General features: G+C 34.2%; 1 protein-coding gene across 5 annotated transcripts; it reads left to right on the top strand.

Annotated features, from left to right (window-relative positions):
• The first annotated feature begins 873 nt into the window (after nt 1–873).
• Nucleotides 874–14,763, top strand: LOC131932071 (transcriptional activator protein Pur-beta). Of its 5 annotated transcripts, none has more exons than XM_059288947.1 (9): nt 874–985; nt 5,467–5,580; nt 6,836–6,850; nt 6,999–7,108; nt 9,216–9,318; nt 9,417–9,535; nt 10,049–10,169; nt 10,742–10,848; nt 11,047–14,763. In XM_059288947.1, the coding sequence occupies exons 1-9, from the start codon at nt 937–939 to the stop codon at nt 11,158–11,160; spliced, it is 852 nt and encodes a 283-aa protein (XP_059144930.1). In that variant the 5' UTR covers nt 874–936; the 3' UTR covers nt 11,161–14,763. The 5 variants fall into 5 exon arrangements, with proteins under 5 accessions (XP_059144930.1, XP_059144929.1, XP_059144928.1 ...); XM_059288946.1 differs by having other exon boundaries at nt 10,742–10,854; XM_059288945.1 differs by having other exon boundaries at nt 10,037–10,169.
• Nucleotides 14,764–21,297: the final 6,534 nt, after the last annotated feature.

Here is a 21,297-nt window from a genome sequence, read left to right as displayed (position 1 = left end):
CTAGTTATCCACGGCGAAAAGCCCTCCCCATTTTGTTTTTGTTTTTTATTTTGGTGTCTCACAATTAATGTATACTATGGTTGGGTAAGTCCGTACAGCTACGTATAAGTCAATTTTCTTAATTTCAACTGTGTACAGTTCAGTAATGCAGAGCTCAACATGAGCTTATCATTTATCTTTTCCACCCAATTTGGTGCCCATTAAGGTTGGCTCCCGGGGCGGCCGCCCCATCCGCACTCCCCTGGCTACTTCTCTGCTTTTTGAAGTTCTTGCGATTAGGCTGAATGAAAATCTTACTCGATAGAGCAGACCACATTACCCCTTAATCTGTTTAGGTCACAGAAACAGCCCCTGTTGCATGGGTAGAAAACAGCAGAATGCCTACTTATATTCTCAGACCGCTTGAGCCAGCCTATTTACCTTTGTTTATTGACGATCCTCAGACCGTCACTCTCTAGACATTTTCTTTATGAAATGAACGAGTAGCTCCAAACAAAAACAGAACTGTTACTGTTAGATGAAATGCGCAAGAGAAAGCATAACAATAATTTTGATAGAGAAAAAAAAAACTGTTGAGTCTATTTCAATTTTCATGACACGATGTGCAATATTATATTGATTTAATTTATTTGGCAGCCTAGTGTCAACACATACTTTGCATTTTGACAAAAATTAGATGCTTTAGTGGAACTTACGAATCTTAATTAATTTTTTTTAATGTAGAAGATCTAGGGCTATTATTAATTTTATTGTCGTTTTTTTGTATTTAAATAGGCGCCTATGTACACAAATTAATGTGTATATTTTCGTATATATATTCCGGTGATCAATTTTATTCCAAAATTGTTATTTACGTCACGACTTAGTGCGCAATACTTCATGAATAATTTTTTTAGAGTCAGAAGGAGGCAGTGGATTTGCTAGGAGGGTTGCACCATGTCGGATCGAGAGAGTGGAGATGAACAACAACAGCCGCAGGCCCAAGGTATCTATTATGTACCTATCAATTAAATATTATGCCTTACTGCCTAAAACCATTGTTTTGCATTTTAACACTCTAGGAATATGTAGGTCAGTTATGCTTTGCTATGGAGCTGGACGCGGCGGCGAGGTCAGAATGATTCGGCGGTCGTCGCTCGTGAGTTTAAAAATAAACATCGTCTACCAGAAATTGAATAAAAACAACGTAATTTTACATTGTGCGATTGCATCCTAGATTTAGTTGTAAACCCAACATTGTATAGTGCTAATTGATAAATGATCGTACAATGAGCAACTATTAGAGAGATTGCAGTTAATGTTTCATAAATAAATAAATATTTCATTTCACCAGTAAACTTCACAACAAATGATTCAAAAAACATGGCGGACAGATAAAAACAACAACATTACTTTTAGCATTTCTGTAGTACACTAGTTAAATTATATTCAGAATTTGGCTATTAATTAGATCTAAATATCTTTATGCAACAGCTCTGTAGATCTAGTTTGCTCAGTACTGGTGCCTAAGTTTGAGAAAGGAAAATAAACTGTTGAAGTAGACATTTTCCCAGCATGTGTGTGTGGGGGGAGGGGGGGGGGGGACAGAAAGGCTTACCAACAATAGCAGGATTTTGAATAATTATACACATTGAATGTCTAAATAAAGGTAAAGTTAAGCCTAAAGGGTAAGCAAAGACATTTTTATTTCAAAGCTTTGTTGTTGGCCTAGTGACTAGTGTGTGTATCAGCATCAATCGTTGGGGCGTCTTCAAATATTGGTTCAATTATCAATAATAGTATGCAAGTGGATATCATATGCATCAGCTTATATTTTGAGAGAATGAACTAAAGCATTTACTTTACAATTAGACATAATGCCTATTTCTTGTAATGTATAATATAAATACACCTGATTTAGATATAGGCCTACCCCTGACACACTTATGTACAAGAACAGTGTACTTTATTCTAATTTATAGGATATAGCCTTGATTAAAAGCAAAATAACATAAACTAGGCTTATATGAAACATCCACTTGGCCTATACAGTATTATTTTTAAGTTTTAATGTACTGAGTCTATATAAACAAAGCTAAAGGCCCCCTTAGTAAAAAGAATAATAATATAAGCTAAGCTTTGTAGTTTTATAAATGAATAAATGTACAAAGATACTAATATAAATATATATAGGCACATACTTAATAGATAAGGACATGTTCATATAATTAACTAGTATTTTAAAAAGAATAAAAGCATGTTCATTAGAGGAAATTATAACACTTGCCTGTGTAGAAAATTGTTTACAAACTCAAGAAACTGATTACCAAAAGAAGGTCTGCAAAAATTTGGATTTCAAGCAAAGGTCTCTACTCAAGTCAGCTGTTGGTAACATAACCAAAGGACAAAAAAACATTTGCTTCAAGCTCATCCTGTGCCAATCAACTCAGGGTTGAGAGCAGACTCCTTTCTTGATAATAATTGTAGCATATTCTGATCATCTACCTTGCTTAAAAATCAGCTGAATGACAATCTATTCTTCATCACCCAAAATTCTTACCAGAAATAGTGTCTGCATTATTGTTTACTCAGGCTGAGACATACACTTCTTGCTCTCCTTTGTTCAGCAGCTTCCAACATTTTTTTTGTTCTTAGTTTGCATCAGAATGCCTATTTTGTGCTGAAACAGTATGCTGGTTTTTCTTTTCCAGGGCCACCTTGCATTTTGAAAGTAGCTAGTTTAACCTCTTTTATTGACTATTTTGTCTATACTTTTACTACTGCCGTTTAACTTAGGATTGTTGCTGTTCAGTTGAATTAACATCAGTTCATTTTGCAGCTTATCCTTGAAGTTACTGTGTATTATAAAACTGGTCTCAGAAACCCTTGTGTATTTTCTTATGTCCTAGCAATAATGGAAAATGGGGCAGCTTGATTATCTTTCTTAGCTGCATGAATAACTGATACTGCTAGCCCAATTTAATTTCTTTTTCCTACATACTTTAATAAAAACTTGTAGGTTTTTTACATTTACACCATACATACATGCTAGCTGATCCTCATTCTCGCTAGTAATTATCTGTCAGACTTCTCAATAAGCTTTATTTTTTTCATTACAAGTGTGTCCTGGCTTCTTTTAAAACCTCTATATCAGTGGTTCCCAACCTTTTTCGAGTGGCGACCCCCTTTTATAAAAATTAAGCGACCCGCGACCCCCATAGAATTAAAAAGCCGAAATTAGTATGGAAATTAATAAGCACTAAAATAAGATTTTCTAGTAGACTTTCAATATGAACTACTCTTGATAACTGTTGTAATACCATGAGTAAAATTGCATACTATTCACTAAACATTCGCGGTTAATTTTTTTTTAAAGTATTTTTTTGTTAACGCCAACCTATGTCATTATCATTATCTTAATTTTGTTTTTAAAAAAAGTGTTCAAAATAAAATTATATTCTCGAAAAGTCAATCAATTTTACGTCTGGATATAAATGGTTAATACTACACCAAAATTGTGTCTGAAGTTTTTCATCTTACGCGGAATCATTCTACAAATCAAAGAATCTTAGAATTCATCTTGTAATTCATCGGGAATGCTGGCAACATCAAGGGAAGAAGAGAATGGATAATGCGTCAATGCAGATTCTTTTTTTTTTCAGCTCCGAGAAGTAGCGCTGCAGTTCGTTATCAAGAGATTCAAGATGCCTAGAAATTTCTTCTTTCAAAATTGTAATTATCTCACAATTAGATTCATCTACCACACTGCAGAGTTTCTCAAATTTACAATATTTCCAAGATTTATTTTCTTCGCCGATTTTGCAGCTTTGATAAAAATGCCCCGAGATTATCATGGAAAGTGATAATATTCGTTCATTTTCCATGAAGCTTCAGGTTATGCTTATGTTGATGTTCGAACACATCTGCTAGGTATGCTACTCTCTCCAACCACTCTAAGTCGTTTTAAGTATACCAAAAGGTCTTGATTCGTTTGCATTTACAAGAACAATTTGATTTCAGATTTCAATTCAAAAACACAATTTACAACCATTCGTTTGACAGCCAGCGTACTGTAGTGTAGAAGAGAAGAACCTCGTGATATTTATTCAGGTCTTTGCTCAGTTCTTTGAAGGCTCCAGATTTTATATAATTTACCACTTATAGTAGCAATGGAGTCTTGATGGTGATTGGTGAGGGCAGTGGTTAGGGAGCTAAATCTTTTCTGCTTTCTGAAAGCCCGATTTTGACCTAAACATAGATGGTGCACCATCCGTACACATCCTCACAGCCGTTTTAACGCATTTTAATCATCCAATTTTTAAAAAAAACGTATTTATTTTCTCCATGCTATCTTCACAAAAGAGCAACTCTTCTTTGCTATCATCTGAATAAATATAGACAAAGACCAGCAACTGCGAACACGAACTCGCGTCTGTTGATTTATCAACTTGAAAAGCAAACAATGGTGAAAGCTTGATTTCAATAAAAATGTGTTATTTAACATCTACGGACATGTAAGAATTAACTTCACCATCTTCAACATGCAGCGTTTGATGAGATTTTCTCCTATTGTGTTTTTTTTTTTGCTTGGCTTTTTCTGTCACGACTTCATGTGATGCTTGCACTAATGCTGTGTTTCCTTGGTGAAACTTCCTGTTCGATCAAGTCTCTGACGTTTGCAACTAGCTTCATACCGACGAAAGAACTCCATATCTTTTTTGGTGTGTTTCGAATGACTCGTGTCAAATGATGTTTTAGTTTTGAAGATTTCATAAACTCGTGACTGAGAACAACTTTGTACAGTACGCTTTGCTTCTTCTCTATTCCCTTTCCAGTGATGTTAGTAAAGACGAATTTCAAAAATTCTTCTAAATATTTATGTGTTGTTTCCAATTACTAAGGTTTAGTATACCAGTTGGCGACCCCCCAGAAAGCCCTTCGCGACCCCCAGGGGGGTCGCGACCCCCAGGTTGGGAACCAGTGCTCTATATAAATAGTTATCCACCAGCCACCCCATCTCACATTTATTAGTATCCATTGTTCTCTATTCACCAACCCCTTTGTTGAGATGCCTCTTTTCCTGTAATCTATGCAGTTTTTTTAAGATTTAATTTTTGTAGTCATTAATAGTTTACCACTTTTCTGTTGGTCCATTAAAAGCTGCTTCTTGTCGGGGAAAATTCATTTTCCTTAATTCCACCACATACTTTTCTTCTATAATTAGACATGTTTTCTCCACATGTTCAAACTTTTAATTTAAATTTTAAAAATTGTTCTAGTTTCTATTTTAAGTTTATTTATTGTTTACTAAAATTGAAGTGTTTCTGATTTCTCAGAACTTAGATAACACTTTTTACTTCTTAAGCTATAGCCAGTCAGGTAGTCATTGCTGGTACCGGTAGTTAACTACCTCTTCAGCAGCAGACACGACTTCACTAGCATAATTACCATCAATACAATAACTATGCTCTTCCATACATCTTGCAGGACCTGACAGCATAGTAGCATCACCTGTGAAAAAAGAATCATTAGACATTTCCTCAACAGATGAAGGTCCAGCTATAGAAAATTCCTTACCACCTAAAGCAATTCCTTCATCAGGTAACTCTGTAGCTGTCGAATTCTCTTTTTACGGTTGAACAAAGATATGATGGTTCTGTAAATCCATCTGATCCAAGTTTCAGGCTTATTTGACTATAAGATGTTTGGCTTCGTCAACCTGATTACTGCTCATCAAACCTGCTTTGTATTTCTTATGAACCAGAGGTTACTTTAATGCCAACTGCTCATTTGATACATGGATTGAGATCGGAGTCCACCAGATGTGCAAGATGTGCAATAGTTCCATTCAAAATGGGGACTGATGGTTCCGAAAAAGAAGCTTATGGTTTAAAAAGATATTTAGGCTTAATAAATATTCAGTACAGGAGTCAAAAAGGAAGAGAATAATTAAAAAATACATTTAATGAAGTTAAGTTAATAGTTGTATTGTTTGCCACTTAGAGCTACACAATAGGTACCTAATTTCTTGCTCAGGTCATAAAAGACTAATGCAGCCAAAGTTTTAGGTTGGCCCGCCTGCAAAACAATAGTGGAAACCAGAAATTTTGCGTGGGGGGGGGGGGATGCCAACATTATTGACAGCCTAATTATGTGACTAGTGTATGATGCTGTAACACACACTACAGTTACTAATTGCTAGATTTCCTGCTTTTCATCTACTAGCTATCTGGTTTGTTTTCATGTAGAGGCCTGTTAATTTCATATTTTATTTCTATGAAAACTCTTCACTGTGCCACTTGTATATCTGTATTTAGCAACTAGTTCCAAGTTTTTATGTAGCTGATAATTTTAAATTCTTGTATCTGATTTAAAACATTACAATCTCAACCCTTTCTTGATACCAAACATAAGGTTCATTCAGGATTTTCGAAAATATTTTTAAGATGCAGAATTCATACTTCAAACCAAGCTCTAATGTTTTCCACTTATTTAAAGCTGTCTGGCATATACAGCAATGCCATCTATTTTTTACTCTTGAAAATTAATAATGCAATATTGCATCAAACCAGTTCTAAATTATTTGTTTAAAGTTCACTAGAGCTGAGCAAAAATAAAACTGCACAGTTGTGTCCACCATATTGTAGATTGCAACGGCAAATAGTCCACATCTGAAAACAAGCTAACACATGTATATCAGGATTTCTCTACACATCTTCTCATCTAAAATATTTTTGAACATTTTCTAGACTTCCACTCCTTGAAGTTTGTTAGACATTAGGCTACTGAGTATGTGCATTTTTTTATTTTTAATATACAAAGGAATTAATTTTTTATTGGCAATATTTTTCCACAGAAGCTTCAGATCCTGGTAAGTTATTTTTAAATAGTTTATCAGGATTATCATCAGCTAGTCATTATTGTTAGTTTAGCAAAATTAAGTGCATTATGTAATATGATTTTTTTTGCAAGTAAAGTGTCTTTTTAAATTTAGTAATAGAACTTTTTTCTCCTCATAGGTGGGTCTGCGGAGCAGGAGCTGGCCACACGAACACTTCACATTCAGTCCAAAAGATTTTACCTGGATGTGAAACAAAACAGACGAGGCCGCTTCATCAAGGTGGCTGAGGTGGGTTTGGTTAAAACATAGCAAAAAAATAAACCGTTACATCCTTTTTTTTCTCTATATTTTCAGAGCCCAGCATAATAGTTCACAATTGTTTCCCTTCTGCCCAGAAATTATTTTGCTAAGTTCACAAATCTCTGAGGGTAAAAATAAAAAGTTGTCTTTGGTTTGAAACTATTCCTACTGATACATTGGAATGAAATGAGCAAAATTGGATATAGATGTATAAAATGGTTGAGATGGATGTGCTAATTGCAATAGCAGAATTGTTTCACTAAATTTAAAAAAAGTCATGTCTTACTGCCTTCCCACTGCATAGTAGTTAGTTCCACTAAATAAAAAAAATATGAGAAAATATTGATGTGACTTTTCCAATTTTGATTGGAAATCCCTAATTTTTCTGCTTCAGCTATTTTCCCCTGGGAGTATAATTTTCTCTGAATTTTTATTTTTGCCAAAATTTTAATGAAGTTTTAAAAATTTGGAAATGATTGAAAATGACCTTTACTGAAACAGCCCTCATGTGCATTCCACACATTCCTATTTAAATCGAGTATCATGCTTAGCCTACTGCACAGATACTAGTTCAGATAGATGATCTAATAAACGAATTACGTTTTAATTGGTCAATTATGCTAAGCCTAACGGTGTACTAGATGGAGGTTAAATCTAGGTCAAGATCCTGAATTTCAGTGAATTTTTTAGTCAAAATTTTATATTTTCAGTAAAATATTTATCAAAAATACGGGAAAAAAGTAATCTAAAATGTTACCACTCTTTAATAATACATTTCCTGTGCCTTTTAAATACTTTTACCATGTTTGGCCCATAAATATAAACAAAAATGGAAACCCAAAAAAAAACCTTTTTTGAATTTTAGGTACTTTTAAAAATGATAGTTGTTTTTTTTTTTGCATCGATAGTAATCAAATTTGCACTGCTTATATTTCAGTGTATATTAAAACTTTTGAGTTCTTAAGTACAGTTTAAATTAGCTTAATGTTAAAATTCTATTTCACTTGTTAAGTTGTAAATCTTCATTTTTAAAATAAGTTGTTTTTAAAGTTAATATTATAATGGAAATATGACAGGTCTTCATTGTTATTTAAAAGTAACATTGACTTTTTGTATTTAAAATATTATTGGCCTTTTAAAATTATTAATTAAATATTATAATGGAAGTAAGACAGGTCTTCATTGTTATTTAAGAGTAACATTTGACTTTTTGTATTTTGTATAATATAATATTATTGGCCTTTTAAAATTATTAATCAGTACAATGATGGTGTATAATGGTGTGACTAGACTGCTTTAGATTTCCTATATTTTTTTCCATGGTCTGGTCACTAAAAAATAAAAATAAATCAATTTAATTGAAAACTAGCTGGGGTAAAGTGACTATTATCCTTTGGCCTTTTATTTGAATTATTTATGTTCATGATGTGGAAAAAAAAGCAGCTGCTGAGATTTGGATGCTTTAAAAATAACCCCAATAATTTTTAAATATTCTGAAAAGTATTAGTTTATTTTAATAATCAATTTTTTGTTTAGCAAAATGACATTTGCAAATGTTCATCTTATATGTTTCAAATTCCTCTTCTTATGTAGAACAGTTATATATAACAGTTCTAACAATAGCTTTAGTAAAGATGTCTGCATTACTTGACTTCAGTATAAAGCCTTGTTGTCAGTCCACACAAAATACCTTAAAAATCATTTTTAGATTTAATAAAGCAAAAATAGTGTTACCTATACCTTTTTAAAATAAACTTTCTTTCCAATATTGTAGTCAAAGGTCAAATACTCTGTTATGTGTTTGTAAACTGTACTAGTGTTGGATGGAGATTCATGTAACTGGGTTCACTTAAGTTTATTGGAAGTTGAATGAGTAATTTTTAAAAGTATGAGCCCAGTGCTATAAGGATGATTAAGTGCAACAAATTTATGAAAAGCCACACATTTAGACTTCATTTACAAACTTTTAAAACCTAGTTCACTGTTAACTTCATTGAAAAAAATGTCATGTATTTCCTGTGTCAGAAGGATACATTTAATATTCAGTACATCTTGTATGAAATAAAACAAAAATGAGCACATTATTTTATTTTAGGTCGGTGCAGGAGGAAAGAAAAGTAGGCTCCTTCTTGCAATGTCATCTGCAGCTGAGTTTAGGGATTTCTTGTCAGATTTCTCTGACCACTACGCATCACTAGGTGAGCTTTTCATTCTTCATTATTTCATTTTAATAAATTTGCAGCAGCTAAAACAGTCATATTGGTAGTAATCTGTTGGTGGAATTTTTTTTTTTTAGGCCCCACCAATTCAGAAACACCTCCAGAAGATGGAAAACTGAAAAGTGAAATGATAGTTAAAGACAATCGTCGTTATTACCTGGATCTTAAAGAAAACCAACGTGGAAGATTTCTTCGGGTAACAATAGTCACTTGTTGAGTGCTTGCTTAGAGACCTGCTTGACATGATTACTTATTCAGATTTTTTTTTTTTGTTTGAAGTTAAATTTTGCAATTTATAGGATAAATCCATTAACATATAACAAAACTAGTGTTAAATAGTGCATTTTAATGCAGTGAAAATATAGTATTGAATAAATGTTTCATCTATTGAAATCACTCTGTTTTCTACCATTTACCCTGCATCTCAAAATGTGTTCTCATTTGTGATTGTCTTTTAATGTCACTTAGCAATCGATCACTTTTTTAGTTAAAAGAAGAAACTAATATCTTCTTGCTTGCTTTATAATTTTAAGATTAATCCTAAGAAACTCATTATTGTTTATTGAGACAGGGTTTATGATATTTTCATATAAGTTTAGATATCAAAATTTTTATGTTGTTGTGATTGTACTCATTGTCCAACCCCAAATGACCAATTCTCATCTCCTGTTTGCCTCACGTGTTTGCTGACCGTCAGGTTTCTGAACAGGTCTCCCAGACCATACCGCGAGGGGGTCCTCGTTCTCAAATAGCTATCCCTGCTCAGGGCATGATTGAATTTAGAGATGCCCTGACAGAGCTTCTTGAGGAATTTGGTACAGATGACCAAGGTGAGTTTTACATTCTTTTCATTTCAAGCTTTGTCTCAATGTTTTAGCAGAAATAGACAACTTCTATATAAATTATTTTTCAGGGCTGCCCTCTTTAGATTTCCTCAATTATCTTTAGGATTTAAATACCTAAGTTTAGGCGTTAAGTTTGTGTTAAAACAGCTTTGAGAATTTATTTTATTCTTGGACTATGATTTACTTTCATCGTTAAAAATTTACTTCATTCTTGGTGCATTGATTTACACTAAAAATTTCATCTTCATTTCCAATACTCCCTACTATGTCTCACAAAAATCCAACCTGCTGCTGTACTGAGGTCAAGGGTAGTTAAGTGCATGTTGGAAAAATACACTCTGACCCTTTGAATTAGATAGATGAATTAGATAAATTGACAGATAATGTTCTGTAGTTTTTGTTTAGTGCTTAAACCCTTATTTCTTTAAAAAATCTGAACATGCTCTATAACAGCTGCTTATGTTAACTGTTTAGCTTCTGCCACAGAGAAACAATTGCATTAATGCTAATATAATTTTATCTTTTCTGTAATAATTTGAAATTTTTTTTTCCCACAGAGCCTCAAAATGAATTACCTGAAAGTCGCTCAATGAGAGTGGAAAATAAAATGTTCTATTTTGATGTGGGCTCCAACAGGAGAGGTGTATACCTTCGCGTCTCGGAGGTGAGTGTGAGTATATTTTTAATCCATTCTGTTCTGGTTTTCAAGAAATGAGGAAAACTAGTCAGGAGTCATTTTTAACTAAGGCATATAGTTAGCAGATATGTAGTTCGTTTGTTTTTGTATCAAGACTATCTTCAGTATTAACACATATTAATGCCTTTTCCAATTTTTCTTAACCAATTTTTTCCCCTCTATTAGGTCAGAAACAATTTCCGTACGGCAATCACCATTCCAGAGAGGTCATGGGGACGGTTCCGTGATATCATTTCAGAGTTTGTAGACAAATCAAGCGCAAAGCCGGAGACTGAATAAAATGGCAGCCTTGCGTCTTGCCTGTGATATCTCACCTAACTCACTACAGATGACCTGCAGAGGAAATGTGCTTTGTGACTGGATGGCTTTGTGTTGTCTGCGTGATGTGCTGCGACATAAAAATGGCGATAGATAGTAACAAAATGGTCTGTGGAGTTTATTTCGATATAAAGATCAACCACTGCCAAGAACAATGTAGTTCAACTCCATACAAGGTAATTGAGGGTGGGCTTGGGGATGTAAAGTTTTGTTTTGGTCTTAGTGACCATGATTAACAACTGTAATTGCAGTTTTAAGTGGGTTGCAGCTTTTATAGCAAGTCTTCAGTTTTTTAAAGCTACTTTTAAAAATGAAAACCTGGTAATACTTATTTACTGAGTTATGTATCCTACCCTTGGTTGTTCACATATACTTTGGTGCTGTGGTTTTATACTGTTTCAACAAAAGATTACAATCTAAATCGGAGCATAGCTCTAGTTTGACATTACTTGAATACCAAATTACATTCATTTTTACTATCCTGTTACAAAGACTAATATGCTTCTCAAAGAAATTAAATTGTACACAAACCACAAATACTTTACTGCTTTACTTCAAAATTTAAAATCGTTTTTTCTTTTGTGCACCAACCAGTTTTATAGATACAAAATATTTATATTATTCAGAATAATGGGATATTTCTAGGATGTATTATTATAAACTAAACTTGTAATCAGCAGTATTCTTTTTTTTTATTCTAAAAGAATGTTTTAAAGTAAATATTTTTTAAAATATTTATTCTAAGCTAAGAATAATAGGTATTTAATTGTATGAAAATAAGAGGCATTTGTAACTAATATGAGTTGAGTTCATAATCATTTCTTTGTATTATTTCTGCATGAATTGTAAATTGGCGCATGTCATTGTTTTGAGAATATGACAGGTTTACATTTGATATAAATGTGGAAAATGAAATGAGTTTGGCCCACCTTAGTTGCAATTGCCTCATTAAATAAAACTGTATATTTAACATGTACAGATATATTTCTAGCATTTTATTGAGAACCAAAAATACCACACAGAGTACCAGTCTAAACATACGAGTATACATGGAACTGTGTGCATGATTATATTTTATATTTATATGATATGTATGGTTAGTTATATGACTGGTGGAGTAACATTCATTTCATCATATCATGTCTATATTAAAATACCATTTTTAGGTATTTGTTAGCATTATTATGTTCTGTGTATGCTTCCATTGTATCTCATGTTTGTCTCGCTAATGGATACATGACATTACTCCTGTGTTTCAAGACTTCAGAGCTTTTAGGCGATTAGTTATATTTTATGTATGGCATCAATTCACTTCTTGTCAGCATTTATGTTCTCTAAATTAAGTCTACTGGAAAATATTTTTTACCCTTCTAATTTGGATAGTATCTTGTTTCATTATTTGTCTGGAGATTTGCTTGACAGTGTTTGCAAAGGTGAAGGATAAGTGGTTTTTTTTTTTTTCCTTATGATCTGGCATACAAGTTAACATGAATTGTCTCGGTGAAGTAGAAAATATAGAATTGGACTTGAGGCATATTTTTAAAAAAAAAAAGGGTGTGACTAGTAAAAAAAAACATTGCCTTGTTTTAACCAAACGGTAGTGTTTTTTTTAATGGATTACTGAACTGTGTACAAACAGTGTGTCTGTCTACGAATGAAGCACATTTCCGCTGCAAGTGAACTTGTGGCGACATACAAGCTACTAAAGAAGAATTATGTTGTGTACAGGATTTGGTCGGTGTTTTGGTTTCTTTTTTAAATCTCTAGTGTTGTGGTGTTGAGTGGTACAGGGAAGCTCTTGGAATTCGGAAATAGGAACCCTTACATTTTCTAGATATCCCAGATTAGAATAGGATCATTATTTTAAAAAATTTAAGATGGCAAAATCTGAAGATGTTTATATACTTTGTTTAAGTTTTTAAAACATCTCTTATAAAATTGGTTAAGTCCCCTGCTATGTAAAAATTGTTTAATCTTCTGACACAAAAAAAAGTTTTTGCTGCCATTAGCTTCCCTGTACTTGTGTTTATTGTAAAGAAGGAAAAAAAGACAAAAAAAAATTAAAATAATGTACCTCTTGTTAATGATTATTGCTGAGTATTTTTGTATATGTTGTTTGATACTGGAAAGGAGGTTCTAGTTAGTTGTAAACAGGTTGCTGTCTGATGAAGCACTTATTGTTCTGCTTGATAACTGCACTTTTGGTTGCTGTACCTGGGGGTATGGCACAATAAGGTTAATATTTTCACTTCTCAGTTTTTTTTCCTTGAAAATATTGCAAAGTTTGTGCGAGGACATAGCAGTTGCAAAGGGTTAGAAGGTTTGTCTGCAAATCTCATTGCTTTAGATTTTTCTTTTTTGAAACTAAAATTTTTTTCTATTTGTTGAGTCAGAGAATGGTGTTGAGCATTCAACTTATCAATCACACCTCTTCATTTGTAAAAGTTTTCTTTTTTTTAAGTAAATACTAAAATACCGGTAAATTGTTAATCATTTAACATATTGAAACTGAAGGCTGTCATTTTGTGTTTTTTTTTTAATAGTTATTGTCAGTTTTGGCACATCTGACTGCTTATAAACCCTCAAAAACAAGTCATTCATGTTTTAGTTGAAGGGAAATAATCCATGTCTTGTAGTCTTAGCTGTGATATAACTTAGGAACTGAATTTAATTTTTTTAAATATTTGAACTTAATAGAAATAGCTACATTTAATCCAATTAAATATATATTCATTAAGACTATCACAATGGACCATGTACATTGTTTACAGTTTGTAATATGGTTTGACTTAAAAAATTATTAAAATTTTGTTACTAAATGAAACTTCAGCTACAAAAACTAATTAACTTAAAATGTACAGACCTTTAATTTCTTTTGACTTTGTAAATTGAGTTTGAAATTAGATTTTTTTCTCTATTTAGGTTCAATAAAACTCTCTAAAATTAGCAAACACAATTTTTTAAATAAGATGTTACTTTTTTAATTTGAGGGTGGGTGCGTTAACATTGGAATAAAACTTGTAGTTTATCCATTTTAAGCTTTTAATACCTTGTACATGTTTTGTATATTAATTACAATGTTATATTTTATGCTCACCATTTTCCCAGTCTTAAATTTTTTTCAAAGAATTTATTTTCTATTTGGTTCACTGTCCAAAAAATGTCATTTGGTTTTAGTCTTTTTTTTCATTTGTAATCTTCATAGTATTATATTCATTATCATATTCATTTTTTTGTAGCTTGTTTTAAAAAAAAAATCTAATTATTAAAAGCCATGTTTAATAATTGTTGTTACATGATGAGTATTTTTTTAAGATTCTAAATTCTGTCCAGTTGGTGTAAGCTACATTTACATAATTACAGACATCTATTTTTTTTAGTGGTATTCTTTAGTTTGTTTCAAAACTAGTTTGTTAGACTTTAGTTCTATGAAGATTTTTATAATTTTATTTCAATACTTAGTTGATCCACAACTAGGATTTAATTATAGAAGGCGCAGACAAGTTTTGTCAGAATCAAAACAATTTTGGGATTTACTTATGAGTAAATAGAAGAAAAAGCCAAGAAAAATTTTTGTATAATAGACAAACTTGGCTGATAGCCTTTCTTTATTAAATTGTTGTTGTGCTATTACGTTACTCGCATGGGCAGAGATAATCTGTTCATGGAGTTAGTATCTTTATAATGATCATATGTACGGGAGTACTGATTAAACACCATACAACTCTTTGAGTGCTAATCTTATTGATTGGTTATTGTCTCTGATCATCAGTCATGTTCACTCAAGTATTGTGTACAGTTTATTTGCAAGATCAAAGTTTTTAAATGGCACACACATAATTTGTTGTGCAACCATTAAAGTCTATACTGTATTTGTTCTGTTGCTTTAATATTTTGGCCGAATGCACTATACTACGCAGAACTTAAGAATTTCAATTCCATGCTGGAACAAGACGAAAACATCACTAGTTCGAAGTTATGATTAATTTGAAGTTGTTTATATTTGTTACCTCCCATGTTGAGTTTTTACGAAGTGAGTGTTGGAAAAATCTCAGGCAGAAAAAACTCAATAGTCCCTTGACTACCCAACTTATTTTTTATTTACCGATCTCGGTCAAAAACTGAAAAAAAGTAAAACTGTTTAAGGCATACATGTTTAAAATATATGTTACACAATTGTTTAAAATATATGTTACGTTTTCTCTGCCTGCTTGAGTCTTCTGATGTGAACTGAAAGAATTTGTTGTTCGACCCGAACAGGTTGCAGAATTGTTGATACACAAAAATTGTGTATTTTTGATGTTTAAAAAAATTACGACTTTGAAGGGTGGGTGACATCATTTTAAGTGGTGGGGGGGGGGGGGGGGGGATAAAAATAGCCTAAGCATAATTTCGTTACGTTGCGGTTGACCCCATTGTATTAAAGATAAGATTGTATGTTTTATTTACTCGTTCAGCTGGGTTTTTTTTAAGGTTAAGAGTTTGTTTTAAAATGTTTATCAATGTTAAATCAATATGTTGGCGTCCACATTGACACCCGCGTCCCTTAATTCTACACGAGTCCAATTTTTCTTTTTACACTGTTGCATTCCCCTCATGGCCGTTATCAATGGACGACCTGGGTGTCTTGCGGTCATTTTTCTTGTTGGGTGCGAAAGGTGGGGGGGGGGGGGAGAATGAGAGAAGCACATGGCATTTCCGAGGTGAGTGAAGTTTGGGGGGGGGGGATTAATATTTAATGTTTTCAATTTTGACCGGGCGTTGTGGGCGTTTACCTCAGAGGCGTAGCGAGGGGGGGGGGACATATGTCCCCGGGCGCAGACCTTAGGGGGGCGCCAAAATGGGTTGGAAAAACAAATTGAAATTTGAGGGGAGTGCACATCGAAAGTTTGAGGGGTGGGGTGGTGCAAATCGAAAGTTTGAGGGGGGGGGGGGTGTGTGCAAATCGAAAGTTTGAGGGGGGGGGGGGGGTGCAAATCGAAAGTTTGTCCCCGGGCGCCGGGAAGGGTCGCTACGCCTCTGGTTTACCTTGAGAGATGGATGAAAGAAGTACTGGGAATATCCCCTACAATGATTTTATATCTAGATCTACTACTGGCTGATAAAAAAGATTTGATAATGGCTCTGAGAAACGACACGAAATTTCCATTTTATGAGATGTCAACGCTTTTGGTGCACTTACTATTCTGGTGAATTGATTGACCTTGAAACAGCTAGACTTGAAAGAAAGTTGATCGCTTTACCATTATGTCAACATAGCTATACAATAGCCTAGAAGGTGGAGTTGGTATTTATATTCCAATACATGGGCAGGTATTGATTTTGTATTTTACGTATTAGGCCAAAGTAGCCGTATTATACAGGCTATCCAAATTAATAACTTAAAATGCGAAGAGTTTTAAAAATGTCTTAGTTTGTTAATATACAATTATAATCGTAAAATGTTAAATGACATGAAATGCACTTTGAAATTTTGTATTGATCTTATACTTATTGGTTTTCCTCGATTGGTAATTGATTGTTTGATTGATTCCGATCAACTTGACATGAGTTGTGTTTTTACGGCTTCGACCCGGGTCGGAGCGGGGAATGGCGTTACTTCCGGGAGCTCTGTCAACTTGATAATAGAATATTTTGGTCAATCGAAACACCGGTTGAAACTCAGTCATCTTAAACATAGCAGCAACGTGGGGCGTGGCTACAGATCACGCGCTCAAAAGGCAGTCTCGAACTTTCCGCGCTTAAAAGAGGAGAAAATTGATGCAAGGAGGCGGACTCCCTACCCCCCCCCCCCCATCGCATACTCCGTGTTACGCCACTGTAGCAACCATACAATTGACAATATGTTACTACTTATTAGTGCATTATTACATAAAAGCTTATTATTAAAACGTTTTTATGAAAAAAAAAATTGCACACCTAATACACATGATACGCGCGTATTGGTGCGAAATAGTTGGATAAGTCTGCCTACTAATTTGGACAAAATTTTAAATAATTCATAAATTTAATTAGGCATTAAATCAAGTCAAATTTTAAGTCAGATTGCATTGTCTTCATGTGTTGACCCACGTGCCAACTTTAAACCGAATCTGTCAGTTAAAAGTGTCCGACATTTCGCATGAGCGTTTTGATCTATAACGACAGACAGACTGACGACAGACTGGACGAGGACGCAAGTTAAATAAAAGCTTGTAATAAAATACCCTCCTTTCTTTCCTCTTTGCCGTTATACCGAAAATAAATCACCGAACTGTGTTGTAAAATATATATGTGGGTAAAAACAAATGTTATTCAACATTCAAATCGTAATAAATTTATAAAGGTAAATAAAGCGGGAGTGATCTCCCCTAAAATTTATCGAATATTCTTATATAACATTAAGTTGAATGGCGACTCGGGATTTAGACATGCTTTGTAATCATTTTTTTTCATACTTAAACTTTTTAAAATAGAAAAAAGCTCGTAGAAAAAAAATGCGCACAAGTGAACAGCAAACAATTAGTGTATTATAAATGCGGAACGTCAGTACTCAAATCTGATACAGAACTACAAATTTGATATAATACTTATATATGAAATTTCCTCAACCTAGCTGTAGCGATATTTAAGTTATCGTGTTCACATACAGACAGACACATACACACACACAGACAAAACAAAATTGCAAAACTAAGTTTTTCCGTCCCAGGGAGGTGTAAAACGTCGAGATTTGTGCAAATCTCGACAAATCTCGATTTCGATTTTCTGCACGATTACAATACTTCCTCGATACTTCGTATACAAGAAAGTAAAATACAGACCAAATATAAACTTCCATAGAAACAATACCATTGATTAACCGTCCGATACCACCCCCCACCCCGCTCCCACGGTTTGTCCCGGTTTCCCACTGATTACCTTTTAAACATTCAAGATAAATAAATCGGCAGATCGATGTCGATCCGATCAGTGCTGTATCGACAGCAGGAGAGAGCCAGGCCGTGTAGGGACTTCCTGTAATGTTTTCATCCGCGGTGTAAACAAATCCCATAATGCTTTGGGGTGGCGCACTAAGGGTTTACTGTCTAGAAACTGCTAGGTTGGGGGTACGGTATTGACTTGACGAATTCAAAGCGTCGGCTTCATTTACCTAACTGTTATCAATAACTGACATTTCTACGTATAGATATTCGTAAAACAAACGAATATATATATATATATATATATATATATTTATATATATATATATATATATATATATATATATATATATATATATATATATATATATATATATATATATATATAAATACATATCAGAGGCGTAGCGAGGGGGGGGGGGGGGGGGCGGGGGGTGCAGACCGCACCGGGTGACATCATTTAGGGGGGTGACACCAAGGCAAAAAATAGCATAATATAAAGAGAAAAAATTGAGGGGGGGGGGGTGCAAATCGAAAGTTTGAGAGGGGGGGGTGACACCATTAAGTGCCGCACCGGGTGAAACCCGTCCTCGCTACGCCACTGATACACACACACATATATATATATATATATATATATATATATATATATATATATATATATATATATATATATATATATATATATACCTATCTTGTAACTATATATTAAAATTAATTTATATCATTTTGACTAAATACCGAAAAAGGACTCCAAACATTTATTTTGTTTATTTAAGCGTAACCATAGGCAACCCGTTACGAAAGTTCAAAAGATTATAGAAAAGTAGCATTTTATTGTGTACAAGGGACTGTACTCTATACTTGAATTGAAAATAGAGTTAGCTCTTGTTATTGTTAAGCGCAAACCGCACTGAATGGGACATAATCCGGCTCAAAATGTTATGACTGACGGGGCGTACCTCGCATTGCATGTCTTGCTACTGAGATGTGAAAATATAATGGCCGCTGTACGAATTGGTGGACACACAATTCATGCAATTCATCTTTAATAGGGGTTTTAGGGAAACTTAAATGAAACCAATATTTTATTTAGGTATGGGGAATGGGGTTGGAGAAGAGACCAGTGTTTCTTCCAGGCTTTTTTCTCAGGGGGGGGGGGGGGCTTGATATTTTCGTGGGGGGGGGGGGGCGGTCAACGTTTTCCGGGGGGGGGGGCGGACACTAGTAAAAGTATATGTTTGCTACATAAATTCCATCTCGTTCGGGGGAGGGGGGGGGGGCGGAATAAACTCTGGAAGAGACATGCTTCTAATGGGACAAAATAAACTTTATTTGTGATTGAACAAATAGTCATACTTTATTTGTACATGGAACGAGAAACATACGTTCTTTTTGGAAAAAATCAATAAAAAAAATATAATAAATTTATATATACCTATTTAAATTAAACAAAACATGGTTTACTTTTAATAAGACAAAACATACCTGTGACAATTTGAAGCGTTGGAAGCGGGTGCTATGACGTCAGTAGGCCGGGTGACACACGGTGTGCGGATCCAGGGTGTCAACACACTTCCCGCCAACGATGTACTAAAGTAAAAGACAATTAGGTGTAACCCGGTTCATTATGATGTGTATAACTTAACGGAAAAAGTCCATCAGTATTGGCTACTTTTCGTCTAGGTGTCAACCCTTACTTACACCAAGAAGGCAGAGAATTAGATTGTTTACTTACATGTGAAATTTCATGTATCTATCTGAATCATTACTCAAGCTATAAGCTTTTGAAAAATTGAAAATATAATAAGCTCCACCTCCGGTTACCGGAAATCGCTGAAAAGCTGATACAGAACTACAAATTTGATATAATACTTGTAAATGAAATTTCATCATTATATATTTACATACATATACACATACATATAGGCCTACACATGCATATACACAGACATATACACATACATATACATATTAAATATTTTACTAAAATAATGTTGTTTTTCAGTTGGATCTCGGGGTCGGCGTGGTCGAGTCGGTAAAGCTAATGGTTGCTAAGCCGAAAAGTCTGGAGTTCGAACCCTCGGGTAGATGAGGCTCGTTAGCTGGGGACAGCCACTCTTCTAGGAGAGACAACTCCAAAATTAAACAACTGCTGCCTTGTAGTTTGTTCTTGGTTGGACAAAAGGCTATGGAAGCAAATCCAAAAAGAAAAGCAGGCTGAAATCGGAGTCAATGGCCTCAATGGCGCATAACCAGTTGACACGTAACGCTTAATTGTGTTGGAGGCGTGGTCGAGTCGGCAAAAAGTTCATGGTTGATAAATTCGAACAAAGTCTCGAGTTCAAACCCACTGGCAGATAAATCTCGATCCCCTTCAACACTAATAATTAAGAACGAAGAAGAAGAAGAAGAAGAAGTTGGATCTCATTACCTAACTTGCGGGTTTTCATTCATTATACCGTCGAGTACTGAGGGGGTTGATTAAATACAGGTTTTAAAAACTGCAGTTATACAGTAGTTGCTTTTGTTTTCATATCCCCTCTCCGCAATTCATTGATGCGAAAACGCAGTACGCGTAATTGCTCGCCTTGTTTTCTGTCACACGTAATTGCTGTCATAAAAACAGAGAGGCTTCTGTTAAAAGGGACCCTTTCATCCGTGTTTTATAGTCGTTGTTGACCGTGTTTTATTTACGAGGTATGGGTACTTCATGTTATAAATGAACGCTGGTTATTCCTTCACGTAACAATAATGTAGATACATATACCAGAGTGTCGATCAAGGTAGTATTTCTCCTTTTTGTTCCATACTCTAATTATAACTCTAATCAAACTTTAAACACTAACACAAGACTAGCTCAAATATTACGCCTTTTATAAAAAAAAACAAAACAAAAACAACTCATCACAGCATGGGCGGTAATACTATCTATATATATAATTCTCTTCTGGGAGCCGTTAGAAAACAAGCTGCAAGCGCCTCCTTGCAGTCCCCTCTCTTTCTCTCTATCACTATCCTGCCACCCCCCACCCCACCCCCTCATTGTAGGGTCGGGGTTAGGGGAAAGGGGGGGGGGGTAGTGTTTTAAAGCAAATATTTTCAGTGGCAGCATTGGTACTGTCGAATTCACAAATTATGAATGACTGAAAAGTAGAAAATAAAACAACTAAATAGCGGCGTATGATACGCTGCG

The sequence above is a fragment of the Physella acuta genome, unplaced genomic scaffold, assembly GCF_028476545.2.
Source record: "Physella acuta isolate Inbredline_101_S28 unplaced genomic scaffold, ASM2847654v3 ptg002083l, whole genome shotgun sequence".
Lineage (NCBI taxonomy): Eukaryota > Metazoa > Mollusca > Gastropoda > Physidae > Physella > Physella acuta.
This window is presented reverse-complemented; position numbering and strand designations above follow the sequence as displayed.